General features: G+C 30.7%; 1 protein-coding gene across 1 annotated transcript in view; it reads left to right on the plus strand.

Annotated features, from left to right (window-relative positions):
- Nucleotides 1–2,806: 2,806 nt before the first annotated feature.
- LOC129907420 (hemicentin-2) overlaps nucleotides 2,807–14,301 on the plus strand; it is a 75,722-nt gene continuing 64,227 nt past the window's right edge. Inside the window, exon 1 of the mRNA XM_055983625.1 lies at nucleotides 2,807–3,304. Coding sequence (XP_055839600.1) covers nucleotides 3,127–3,304 — 178 coding nt within the window. The 5' untranslated portion in view covers nucleotides 2,807–3,126. The remainder of the gene's footprint in view (nucleotides 3,305–14,301) is intronic.

The following is a 14,301-nucleotide window of genomic DNA, read 5'->3' on the forward strand; positions in this document are numbered from 1 at the left end:
TACGTTTCCTTACGTTTATCAAAAAAGCGTACGTTGAAAAAGCGTCATTGTGATAGGTTACACAAATTTCGTATGGTTGAACTTTTGAGTTCTTTCTCAGGAACTCAAGGATCTTTTCAAATAAATGTTGCATATATCAATAGCCTTTTATCTTCGGAACAGTTTCTGATAGCGTTGAATTGGCAAACGAGCGTACGAACTGAAGATGTTTTAAAGTTTCAAATTTTCTTAAAAGTTACCAACTATCTGTGCGATGCTGTAGTATTTTTGACTTAATTTTTGGTCATGCAAAAATTTGAATCGGATGTCAATCCAAATGGGCTACCTACCAAAGGTATCAAGCTAGAAAGCAACGCCCATATTCAACGGTCTCCACCCTACCGCCTCCCCCCCCCCCCCCCAACCCCCTAATATGCCTAATATCCTTAACTACATTCACAAATTTTTACAAAAGTACAAATGTAAAAATATTTAATTTCTCACTAGCGCAATTTTTTGTGAAAAAAGTATACAAATTTTTTTTAGACAGGATAATAAGCTTTCTGCATCATTTTTTTAATTTTTCCATTCGAAAAAAATATAAAATTCGTATGTAATGAAAATTTTCACTTTTGTACTTTTTCACTTTTTGAGCCAATGTAGTTAAGCGTTAAGCATTTATGTATGTAGGTAAATGTGAGTTGTGAGTATGTCTATCAATCTAGACGTTCATAGTTAATTAGCTAATATATCAATTGGCGGTAATTGCTCAAATATATCGACAATATCCCCCTTCTGATGTCCAGTGAGTAATTAATTAATTGATCTTCTGAATACAGTAGCTTAGCTTATAGATGTACTTGGCATTTTCTCAGCCTGATGTAGGTATTTCTAAATCGAAGAAAAATGATAAGAAGAATTGGTGGATGGTACTGGGAAAGAAATTTCCAAATTGCATAAGTATGTAGGTATGTAATACCTATATCATGAATGCCACAACCTTAATTGTGTGTGCATTTTTTTACAACATAGATGTGGGACATAGGAAATTGAATACATATGAACATGAGGTTCAAGGAACTCTTATGTAATGAAGTGTGTATATAATTATTATTTTGATCATGTTACATAATCTGATGGCGAAAGGAAATTGGAAACGCTTTTAGCTGGAGCATATATGTATGTATAAATGACCAGCCGATACATTTTATCTGACAGAAATGTATCATTGGAATTGTGTGAAATTGAAACACAAATACCGTGGAACGATTAGTTTCATTTTATGATATTATGAATCAGCTATTCAGGGAAATGGATTTCTGGAAAAAAAAAAATACATTAAAACAAAATAAAAATGTTTCGATTAAACATCATTTGCATCTATAATACAAAGGAAACCCAGTAAAATATTATCCAAAAAAAAAAAAATACTCCCGGATTGGTTTTAATGATAGCTATAACTGGCCCCTTATTCCGGAGGAATTTCATTTCCAGACTTTTAGATGGCCATCCGGCATTATTAGAGATGTGCCTCAAAAGGTGCCAGTGTTTTTTGGTTGTCCTCATACATTTTCCGTGGTAGATTTTGAATTCAGTTCTTCATTGAAGTTATCCATTGTTTAACCATTACAAATTATTCAAATTACTCTCATCAGGGGGTCAATTTCCGATCTGTGAAACTGTAAAGTGATAAAAAATTTATCATTTCAGTTTTCATTTGAAAATTTTTTGAAGTTTGTTTTAATTTTAAATTTTTTTTAATTTAATTTTTGAAGTTTTAATTAATTTTTTTTATAAATCCAGAATCGAATTTATTATGAAAACGTGATAAAACTTATCACTTCACAGTTTCTCAGTTCGGGAATTGACCCCCAGATCATGAATTGTTCATTAATTATGCCGACCACTATACCTACTCTCAAAACTATTTTTTGTCTCTTAGTTCATACTCAAAGCATCAATATATTAGAATTAGTCGGGAACAGTTGTTATTTTTAAAAAGAGGTCGATATAATTTTCATTAAATAGCACCAAAGTTAGTCATTTTAAGAAAAAAATAGCAAAAACAGTCTTATTTAATAAATTTATCTCAAAAATGATATACCTGCATATATTGCAGAGATAGGTACCCAGAAACATTATTGACATTTAGAGCCAACTGTCATTCTATCCCCTCCGCACCGGCCGCGGCAGGTTCAAGTTCAATAATAGGAAATCGAAAGTGACTCTCATTCCCGCAGCTACGCCGCGGCAGTGCATCTGCACCATCGGTAATAGGCATAATTATATATTCGAGTTTGGTTTTAATATGGATCCTTTTTGTCATCTGCGAGATTTAATTAAGTAGATTTAGAATATATATCGAGTTTTGTTCTAAATCTCGGATTGAAATTATGTGAAAATCTTAGATTTAGGTTAGCTGAGCCCAAATCTGAGGTTTAGCAAAGTAGATTTAAAATAAATCTCGAGATTTATTCTAAATCTAGTCAGCTAAATCTCGGATTTACGGTAGGTGGAAACATAGCATAACTGTAAGAATTAACCTTGGATTACATTTTTCATCCCAAAAAAAATGAAAACTCACTTAAAATCAAAAGTAACAATTAGTTAGGACGTATGTTAATCAAATTCAAGTAGCAAATTTAAGGAACAGAATTTTTTACCAACAACACAACTTCATTCAAAAACTGTGATTAAGCACAATATAATACAAACAAAATACGCCACAATTCACAATTTAAGAACACTGATCACAGAAGAAATTGTGAGTGAACCAAATGAAACGTTGTATTGTATACCAATTCTCAACATTCACAACGTAAACACTGTCTGGCATGGGAGACGATCAGTTTGCTTGTAACCCTCGAACTAGACGGATAGGATTTCATCTTCATTTTGTTGTAAATTCAGTTCTTTTTCGTTGAAACCTTGTATTTCATCAATATTATTTAAACGAAGTGAATTAGATGCTTATAATTTGATTCAAAGTGATTATAATATACATACCTAAGTTGATACCTCAAAAAAAAAAATAATAAAAAAAAGTTGGAAGAAAGTTTTAATAAAATAATATCGACTAATTGATTAACAATTTTATTTAAAAATTTAAATTTAAAAAATTATACGATAGTAAAAAAGTTGTTTATCATGAATAACAATAACACTGGCATTGTCTTTATGTTTGTAATGGTTTATGTTTTAAGTAGCGTTCAATCCGCACTCAACTTCAACAACGATCTGGATAACAACAAACATTTCAAGAGCGTTCCAACTACAGTGAAAACATTTGAGAATGACACTGTCCTACTGCCTTGCTATCACGATAGTAAGTTTTTTTTTATATAAACTAAAAACCCATATACTCCATACATACCTACAAAAAATATTAAGGGCCATTTTTTTCACTCGGAGTTGAACATAACTTGAGAATTTTTAATATAAAAATTCTCAAGTTTTGTTCAACTCCGAGTGAAAAAAATGGCCCTAAGTGTTTTAAAAACAGCAAGATAACTTTTCAAAAATAAACGGCAAAATACCTAAGTGTCTTCAAAGTCTAGGTGCAAGTGCTATGTATTTTTATAGTGAACATTTTAACAAATTCACTTAAATATTTATCATAAATAAAAATTTCCAATAAATTCATACAAAATAAATTTATATTCTATTTCCGAAAGAAACGTGCATTGGTATACTCCCAAAAATCGCTATGATTTTGATTATCTGTTTTATAACTTTCATCACTGGTGATACAATTTTTGAATTACAATAAATTCTATTTTATCCCATCAAATAAAAAAAAAATCGTTCAAAATCATATACCTACATATCTTCTTGTTTTATAAATTTGGGGTTGAATCGGCTAAGGTCACCTTAAGTAATCACCTTAGTAAGGTGATTGTTGATCATCAGAATAAATACTTTTGCTCCACGTAAGGTGATTTCAAAGTGACGATCACCTTTTTGTTATGGTTTGTGGGTGACCGCTATTAAGATGAAAAATTCATCAAAGTCAATAAATAATAAGTTTATATTATGTGTAGGTATTGTAAATAAATTTCAAAAAAAAACTTAATAAAAAGGGTTAAGGAATAAAGCAAATGTTCTGCAACTTCCTAACCTAATGTATGTATCTGAGACTCTTATAGATCTTAACTAAAAAGATATAATCACCACATATGTATATATATTTTATATATATTTATATATTAAAATATATATCTATTTCAGATTCTTGAATGTTTTTCTATTTTAATTGAAATCTTCAACGGCGAACTACATTATATTCTAAACTAATGCGAAAATAGTTCAATATTTAAATATTAATTAAGGCCTTGTGCGAATTGTGTTTGTTTTTGAATCCAAAATTGAATGCTACGTTTCGCAACTAAAACTTCTAAGAGTATCTTTACTTATATTTTTTTTTGGCAGGCACAGTTGCAAATATTTCGTTTGATTCTGATTGCACTTTTCTCGAGATAAATATTAGAAATATTTTGCATAAAATAAATTAACCCAAGGCTTAAGGCAGTGAAAGATTTTGTTTATACGGCTGAAAATTGAGAACTATTAGCAAAATCTCCAAAAATCTCCAAATTTCCACGACTTTTTTTTAAACGGACAAATATAAAACTATCTAAAACAAAATTCGATTACCTCATTGAACTATTAGTGGAGTAATTGAAGCTCAAAAAATGGCAATATTAAGGAACCCGGCTCCGATTTTGATGATCTTTTTTTTCATACGTAGGTAGGTAATTAAAAATATTTTAAACCCTATTGCAGGGGCGCAAGAATTGAACTTTTACAAAAGTCTATATAAATACGAAGTTTTTCCAATCGATGTTATATTTATTTTTGCTTTCCGAAAGGCACCTCAATTTTTTTCTGTTTTACTTTTTCAACGGCGCTCGTATTTTTTGTACTAAACTTTTGAAGAATTTTGGGTTAATTTGTTTGGCTTCCGGAAGGACAATGGTGTCTAAAATCTTCGTTCATCTTTAAAGAACAAGGCGCCCCAATTTCTTTTGAAAGACTAAAGCAATCCTAATATTCCTCCAACCAATTTCATTTTTGCAAAGGCGCCTCTATATTTAAATCAATAAATCATAGCTGGTAATGTGGAGATGGAGTGTGTTTCTTTATTTTTCCGGATATGGAAAAGAATTCACCGCCAAGACAAAATAGTTTATGAAGAATACAAACTTGCTTACTTTTTTAAATAAGTGTTCAAATACGTTAGAAAGTGAACGGGAACTTGACTGTATCTATACAGACTACTCTAAGTCTTTTGACCAACTCTCCCATGACATTATCAAATTTAAATTAAAAACTCTAGGTTTCCCTTTAGGCTTCGTTAGTTGGATTTCTTCATATCTTGAAAATAAATCATATCAAGTGAAGTTCGGAGACGCTCATAGCTTATTCTAGCTAAGAATGATGTTCCATTATGTATTCACCATAGCGAAATTCTCATTTTTGTAGATGACATGAAAATTTATAAAAGTATCAAATCGGTTAATGATCGGAGGCTTCTGAAAGAGGACATTAATCATTTTTCTATATGGTGTAGTAAGAATAGCTTAGTTTTGAATCTAATTAAATGTCAGACAATGATTTTTTCAAAAAAACGTGCTCCTAGTTTGTATGAATATAAAATATCCCGACACACATTACAGCGTGTTCAGAGCTTTAAAGACCTAGGGGTGAATTTTAGTTATAATCTTGATTTTTCCGACCATATCAGCGTCATCGTGAATAAGGCCTTTTCTATGCTAGATTTTGTAAAGCGTTGGTCAAAAGAATTTCAAGATCCTTATGTGACTCTTTCCCTCTACAATTGTTTAGTACGCCCCCACATTGAGTACGCATCGCAAGTCTGGACTCCTTTTTACGAGACCCATAGTGTAAGACTTGAATCAGTACAACGTCATTTCATTCGTTTCGCCTTAACCCTTTCGAACCCAAACCATGAAAATCAATATTAAAAATTTTTTTTTCGGTATTGTCGTGTCATAAACATTAAAACTAAGAATAATGAATAATAAAAAGCTTTTTTCCCTAATAGGAAATAGTAAAACTATTATGTTACTCTCATGTAACATTGGGACTGAATGGAATAAATTTCACCTTTTATTTAGGGATAAATAAAATTCAAAAAATTATGAAAAAAATATTTATTTTATAGATTTCAATTAACAAAAAAACCATTTCAACAATATTAAGCATAAAAAATATATATACATATTAGGGTGGGTCAAAAAAATCGAAATTTTTTTTTTGATTTGGTACTCCGAAAAATCGGTTGCTAGACCCCTCTAGAATATACACACCAAATATGAGCTCTTTATATTAATGGGAAGGTCCTCCGCTTTGCAATTTTCCATTTTTACATCAAGCTTCTACTAAAAAAAAATAATTTTTTTATTAATTGACTTTTTAGCAAATTTCTTTTCATATTCTTGTAGGAAATTGAACGCTCTACAAAAAAGGCCTTATACACTTTTTTCGTTTATCTAACCGTTGAATAGATATTTGAGGTCCAAAAATCGAGAAAATCTTTAAAAAATCGTTTTTTGTTCTTAATTTTGTAACAAATTGAAATATTATAATGATCAAACGCGCAAGACATATTCTTGTTGAAAATTGATTGCTCCACAAAAAAGGTCTTATTAACTTTTTTCATTAATCTAACCATTCTAAAGATATTCGAGGTCAAAGTTAAAAAAAAATATAAAAACATTTTATATTTTTAAAAAATTTCTAATTCACTGAAACTTCATTATTTTCAAATTAGCAAGATACATTCTTGTAGGGGCTTAAACGTTCTACAAAAAATTCCTTGGCATCAAATTGATTCTTTTAACCGTTTAGAAGATATTCGTATCCAAATCGCAATGCATACGGGTCATAAGAAAACTATTGAAATCAGTGAGCATTGGTTTGGATACGAATATCTTCTAAACGGTTAAAGCAATCAATTTGATGCCAAGGAATTTTTTGTAGAACGTTTAAGCCCCTACAAGAATGTATCTTGCTAATTTGAAAATAATGAAGTTTCAGTGAATTAGAAATTTTTTAAAAATATAAAATGTTTTTATATTTTTTTTTAACTTTGACCTCGAATATCTTTAGAATGGTTAGATTAATGAAAAAAGTTAATAAGACCTTTTTTGTGGAGCAATCAATTTTCAACAAGAATATGTCTTGCGCGTTTGATCATTATAATATTTCAATTTGTTACAAAATTAAGAACAAAAAACGATTTTTTAAAGATTTTCTCGATTTTTGGACCTCAAATATCTATTCAACGGTTAGATAAACGAAAAAAGTGTATAAGGCCTTTTTTGTAGAGCGTTCAATTTCCTACAAGAATATGAAAAGAAATTTGCTAAAAAGTCAATTAATAAAAAAATTATTTTTTTTTAGTAGAAGCTTGATGTAAAAATGGAAAATTGCAAAGCGGAGGACCTTCCCATTAATATAAAGAGCTCATATTTGGTGTGTATATTCTAGAGGGGTCTAGCAACCGATTTTTCGGAGTACCAATTCAAAAAAAAGAATTTCGATTTTTTTGACCCACCCTAATACATATGTTACATAAACTATTTATTTCATAAACTTAAAACAAAATTTATACAAAACTTGAATTTTTATTAGGTAAACAAAAATTATACTTTTTCATGGTGCACATTTTGAATTCTAAATTTTATTCTTTTACGTGATAACGGTAAAAACAATTCCTTTCTTTTAGCAAACACAATCTTACATTACATTTTTTACACAAAAAAAAGTGTTATTTTTGACGCATAACTTACATCTCCCTCGAGTTTCAGTGATAGCAAAATGATCTAATTTATCGTACCGTAGGTCATTATTTGTTTGAGATTTGGGTGCATTGTATTTTCTTTTCTTGGAGTATTTTTCTTGAATCTCTGTATTAGAAGGCTTACCTCGTTTTTTGCTTACAGGAACGTTTGCTGATGTAAGTGCTGTTGCCACATAAGCTTGAAATTTTTTTTAAACGTGAAATTCATTTTTTCCAGTAAAGTTATTATTTTTTCCCGCATGTTTTCGATAAAGCAGCCAAGCATCCACCACAGCAACGCCAAAGACCCAAAAAACTATTCGCATATACCATTTGCTGGATCTGATATCAATTCTATAGAGTTCCAATAGCATATCCGCTAAATCAACACCTCCCATGAATGCATTATACTCTTTTACAACATTAGGTCTTGAAATGGATATGTATTTTTTTTCGGATTTTGACCATCTTCTACAATTATCAACTGGTTCGACGCAAGCATAGGAAGAAATGAAATTTATCGCTTTCTTATCATACCAACGAACTAAAGCAACATTTGCATTTTGTTCTACTCGCCAATCATAAGAACCTTGACCCATTTTCTTCAAATCAGCTTCGGTAGATAGAGAGCATTTTTCCATCCTGTTGGAGCGTATTGTACCGACATACAATAAGCCTTTTTCTTTCAAAGCGACTGCTAAGCCAAAAGAAGAAAACCAGTTGTCAGTGAAGATTTTAATATTTTCATTAGGTGGTAAATTTTCGCATAAAGCTAGAACTATCTCTCCAGATATTCCAAGATCACCTTGTGGAATTGTATTTTTACCCCTATAAACTTCAAAATCGTATATCATTCCAGAGGAGCCCGCCCTAGTGAAAACTTTAAAGCCCCATTTATGCGGCTTATTTTTTATGTACTGTTTTATACAAGATCTACCTTTGAAAGGGATCATCTGCTCATCAATGCTATTATGTTCTTCATATGGCAAACCTCTAATGTTTTCTTTCAAGCACCCAAGCAGTGGTTCAACTTTGTAAAGTGGATTATACTCGGGATGACCACGCATACGTGCTTGTGAATTGTCAGTTATATGAAAGTATGTCATTAATTTTTGGAATCTATTTCTGCTCATAACATCTGCAATAGGTCCGTATCGTGTATTATGAGACCAATAATCTTTAATACTTGGCATCTTTACGATTCCCATGTGCAATAACATTCCAACAAATTGTTTTATTTCTGATGGTGTTGTAATAAGAGAATACGAATCTTTCTGCATCGCATATAAATTAGTATTTTGACTGATAATGTCAAATATAGACTCATCCAAAAATAAATGAAAATATTTTAAGGGCGACTCATAGCAAGTTTCATTAAAAGACTTGTTATATTGAGTGTTTGGAGGAACAAAATTCTTCTTAACAAATTTCAATGCTGGTTTTTTATTTTTATTGGTCTTATCTTTTTCAAGTAAATCTGCCTGTAATTTTTTCAATGTAAATTATTTAACTCCAGTTACTATTTTTTTTCAAAATCATAAAATTTTATAAATAAATAATGGTGTGTATATAATTTTTTATTTATTAGCCACAAAAAAAAAAATGGGCATGAAATAATTTTTTTTTTTAATTTATACATTTTGTAGGTACTTACATTTTCGCTATCACTTTCCCCTTCAGAACTTGAATCACTTTGTTCTAATTCTTTTCTTTGATGTATTTTGAATTGTGTTTGTTCGCTATCAGACCCACTCTCTGCCTCTGAACTATCAAAGCTAGATACAGGAATGGATACGATATTCCTTTTCTGTTTAAGTTTCATTTTTGGAATTTTCAACGTATGAAAGCTCGAAATATACGTAGGTACAACGTGTTATAAGCACTAACGATTTTTACGCGACGAAGTTCTTACACGAAGTAACACTGTCAAAGTTTAAACTATGAATGAGCTTGGGCAATTTCAGAAACGTTAAGGACTTAATATTTAGTCAATTTTCAGTCTCTGATTGGTCAATTGACAAAAAAATCCTTCCATTTTGGACAATTTCATTGGAAAGCTAACTGGAAAAAAATCTCCCTAACTGGATTGACCTTGCTAAATTTCCGTTCCGAGGAATGAGTTGTAGGAGCTTGCGCCATAAATGAGCAGTTATTCTGCAAAAGAAGCGAGCTAGCGGGTTTTTTTTCACTCTTTGTTGCATTCGGCGCCTCAAAACTCTGTTGTGGATTTTACTCATCTATCTTTCTCTATCTTTCTTTCTTGGAACAATTTTTTTTTTCCTTAACACTTGCAGTGTATCATAAAACTAACAGTGCCTCTAGTAGTCGTTAAGTAAATGGAACGTAATTGAATATAACACATTCAATCAAAACGTAATTAAAAATACTTTTATGATTTCTTACCCCTTCAGTCCCAATGTTACATGTGAGTAACATACACTTTCTATGATCACCAAAAACAGCCGACAATTGAGAAAATCATTTTTTATAAATTTTACTACTTGTTCTAAGCTTAAACAATAATGCATTTTCTGGAATTCCATTTTTAATATTTTTTCTCAAAATTATGGGCATATAAAAATTTAAAGCTTTTAGAAAATGAAAATTTGTGATTTTCAGTCTCTTTTTCGATTAAAAAAAAAAAGAAAATATGATAATTGATGTACTTTTTGAACTAATCCATTAACTAGACATTATTATCTTTCATTTAAGCCATCCACACCTTAAAACTATTAAATAGTATATTTTTTACGAATTTTTAAATTTATGTTACATGAGAGTAACGCTGGGTTCGAAAGGGTTAAAAGGACTGCCATGGTCTCATCCCTATAATCTTCCGCCTTATGCGGATTAATCTCCTTCAGATTCAAACTTTGGCTCAAAGGAGGGTTAACAATGACATAATCTTCATTCACCAGTTAATCACAGGCGTAATTGATGCACCAAATTTACTTAATTCTGTTGGTTTTAACTATCGAGAGGGTGCTTATAGCCTCCGATGCTTGGATTTAATGAATATTCCACCACACCGAACAAATTATGGCTTGCATGAACCATTAACACGCATGTGCAAACTTTTAAATTTAAATTCAAACCTTTTTGATTTGAACTTTAATAAAAATAGATTAAAAACTGTCTTAAAAACCAGTGTACCACGGTCATAAATGTTTGTGTGTATTTGTATGTCTTTTTTGTTGCTTAAGTAATTATTTTGTTTGTATTTCTAATGTATGTTTCATTTAATATATAAAGCAGCACGGGTTTGTAAGAAAAAGATCAACTGTAACAAACCTGCTCACCTTTCTTCATAAATGTTCAAATGCATTAGAGCAGGGAAGGGAAGTAGACTGCGTATACACAGACTTTTCAAAGGCATTTGATGAGCTTAGTCATAAAGTCATCATTTTCAAACTTAAAGCTTTTGGGTTTCCGCCATTTTTCATAGCGTGGGTAGAATCATACCTTGTTAATAGTTCCTATCAGGTATAATTTAGAAACTGTCTTTCAGATTCTTTCATTGCTCACTCAAGTGTTCCTCAAGGAAGCCACCTGGGCCCTTTTTTTATTCATTCTCGCTATAAATGATGTAACATCATGCATGCGTTCGAGTGAAATTTTAATATTTGCTGACGACATGAAGATATTCAAAATAATTAAACATAACGATGATCACGTTCTTTTACAGAACGATATTAATAGTTTAAGTGTTTGGTGTGACAAAAAAAATGGTCTAACACTTAACCCAGTTAAATGCCAGACAATTACTTTTTCTAGGAAACGATTTCTGAGTGTTTTTGATTATTGCATTTTGCAACAGCAACTTTGTCGAGTTGACCGTTTCAGAGACTTGGGTGTTCACTTTAGCTCAAATTTAGAATTCACTGAACACATCAATTACATTATAAATAAAGCTAACTCTATGCTCGGTTTTATTAAACGTTGGGCAAAGGAATTTAATGACCCCTATGTTATACTTTCCTTATATAATTGTTACGTTCGACTTCGCAAGTTTGGACTCCATTTTATGAAATTCACAAAAGCCGTATTGAATCAATTCAACATAATTTCATAAGATTCGCTCTAAAGGGACTTCCTTGGTCTGATCCTTATAACCTGCCTCCATATGAACAAAGGATCCAACTTCTTCAGATTCAAACTCTATATCAAAGACGAGTTAATAATGACCCAATATTTCTCCATCAACTTCTTAATGGACACATTGATGCTCCAACCTTGTTAGCCTGTATCGGGATTAATTATCGCGGAGGGTCTCACCACCTTCGAAGATTTGAACTTTTACACGTTGACTTTCATAGAACAAACTATGGCATACTAGAACCTCCTAATCGTATGTGTAAACTTTTTAACTTAAACATACTTATATCGACTTTAATAAAAGTAAGGTGGGATTGAAAACAAGTTTTCGGACCAGTGCACCACTATCATAATTGTTTTTCAATGTCTGTATTAATTTTATAATGTAATATATGTTAATTGTTAGTTTTGTATCGTAGTATATATTTTTGTGCATGTGTTATTTAGCACAACTATTTTTTTATATTCTAACATTTGTGGCATTTTATTGCAAGAAAAAAGTTTAAAATAGAGAAAGTGACCAAAAATATGTGATAAATCTGATTCTAAAAAATGTGTTCATGTGAATGTATTTGATCTGTAAATGTGTTTGTGTGTCAAAATATGTTTTGGGAATATGAAAAAAAAAAATTATGAACAGTGCTTAAAAAATGTGTGCTGGAAATTAAACCATTTTCTGATGATAAAGGGGTATGAAAATAAGTTAATCATAATTAGACTAATAAATTGCTCTTAATTTTGCAACCAAGATCATTTTTCAAGGGGTAGGTATTACTTCTTTTTTTCTCAATTAATAGTGCTTAAGTGTAACATAAAATCCTTAAGTTCTACTATTTCTTCCCCCTAAGTTATGTTAACTTAGAGGAATTTATGACACAAGTTGAAGTTCTTGCAAACCGCTATGTAGATCTTAAGGGTTAATGTTTCAAATAAATATTTAAGACTCGTTTCAGCAAATGGGCCTAAATGTGTTTAAACAAAAAAGTCAGGGATAAAGGTAAACTTGTCAATTGAGCCTAAGTAACATGACTATTTAATTTTTTTAAAGTTGAACTATACTTTAATAAACTGCAAAAACAAGTATGAAAGGTAAGACATAATCTGCTATTGTTTTTTTTTTCGTGATTTTAAAAAATTGTTTTAAAATTAATTTTTTTTGAGAGGCGCCACGTGCAATCTTCCCCAGGAGCTCCGGTAGTGCTTAATCCGGCACTGTCTATAGGTTAAAAATTGTCGCTGTTGCCGTATTGTTCTTTTTTAATTTATTGAAGATTTTTGTGCACAAAATTTCAAAATTCTGAGTTTGAGGGCTATTTTTTCATTAAATTAAGAAGATTTAAATTTAATAGTTAGGAATGAGCTTCCAGCTTTTTGAAAATATTTTTTTTAAATATTGTAAGTGTTGGCGCTCTGTTCAAATTATTTTTTCTTGTTTTTGAAGTTAGTTTGCGAGAAAACTGCATTTATCGCTTAAACGAAGGAAGATGTCTCTTACTCTCATGTATTTTTTTCCTTAAATTACCTAAACAATCTTTTGGTATCATTTAATTTACGAAATTAAGGCAAAAAAAAAATGGTTTTGTTAAAAAAAACTAATTTTAATTAAAAAAAAACAATGCTGCTACATCCTCAATTTTTAACCTATAGAAGGTTAAAGTATTTTTAATTACCGACCGACGACGTATGAAAAAAAAGATCATCAAAATCGGAGCTGTTCGGCCGGGTTCCCTTATAATTTGCATTTGCTTTAGTTACTCTACTATATTTTACTTATAGGCTATTGATTATGTCGAAAAGATGTTAATAAGGAACGGGTTTTTATTGCAGGAATCGTTCAATGGGTTATAAGAGAAGATAAAACCGGGGATTGCTATTCGTTGTTTTTTTCAATATATCTCGAAAACCCAGCAAAATTTTGATATATTGCATTTATAAATTTTTGTAGAGAATTTTATTACCTATTAGAAAAATGTTGTTTAAAAATTGAAAATAAAAAATCCATACCAAAACAGTAAACAACCATACAAAAAATTCAATTTTTTGAGTTTTTTTGCTTCTTAAGTTGTCTATTTTTGTTTGGGTTGACATAGGCATACACATTGTACTAAAAAAAAGAAGATTAAGTTTCCTCCAAAATGCTGCGCTCACTAAATTTTTTCATTGAAAATCAACCGAGGTATGGCCATTTGAATCTATCTATTGTTCGCATTTTTAGTTTTGCTCAAGTAAGGGGCCGCACAGTGGCCCATTTAGGCAAAAGTGCTTGCAATATTCATTTTTCGGGTGGGTCTATAATGAAAAACTTTTTAGATCAGTGCATTCACAAATGTTTGGAGCTCGAGTATTCGAAAAAAAGTTTTCAATTTGGGTTATTGGTGTGCCTTATAGAGCACGCCAAAGTTAATAATTTTTTATTATGAAAA

Source organism: Episyrphus balteatus, chromosome 1 (genome assembly GCF_945859705.1).
Source record: "Episyrphus balteatus chromosome 1, idEpiBalt1.1, whole genome shotgun sequence".
Taxonomy (NCBI): Eukaryota; Metazoa; Arthropoda; class Insecta; order Diptera; family Syrphidae; genus Episyrphus; species Episyrphus balteatus.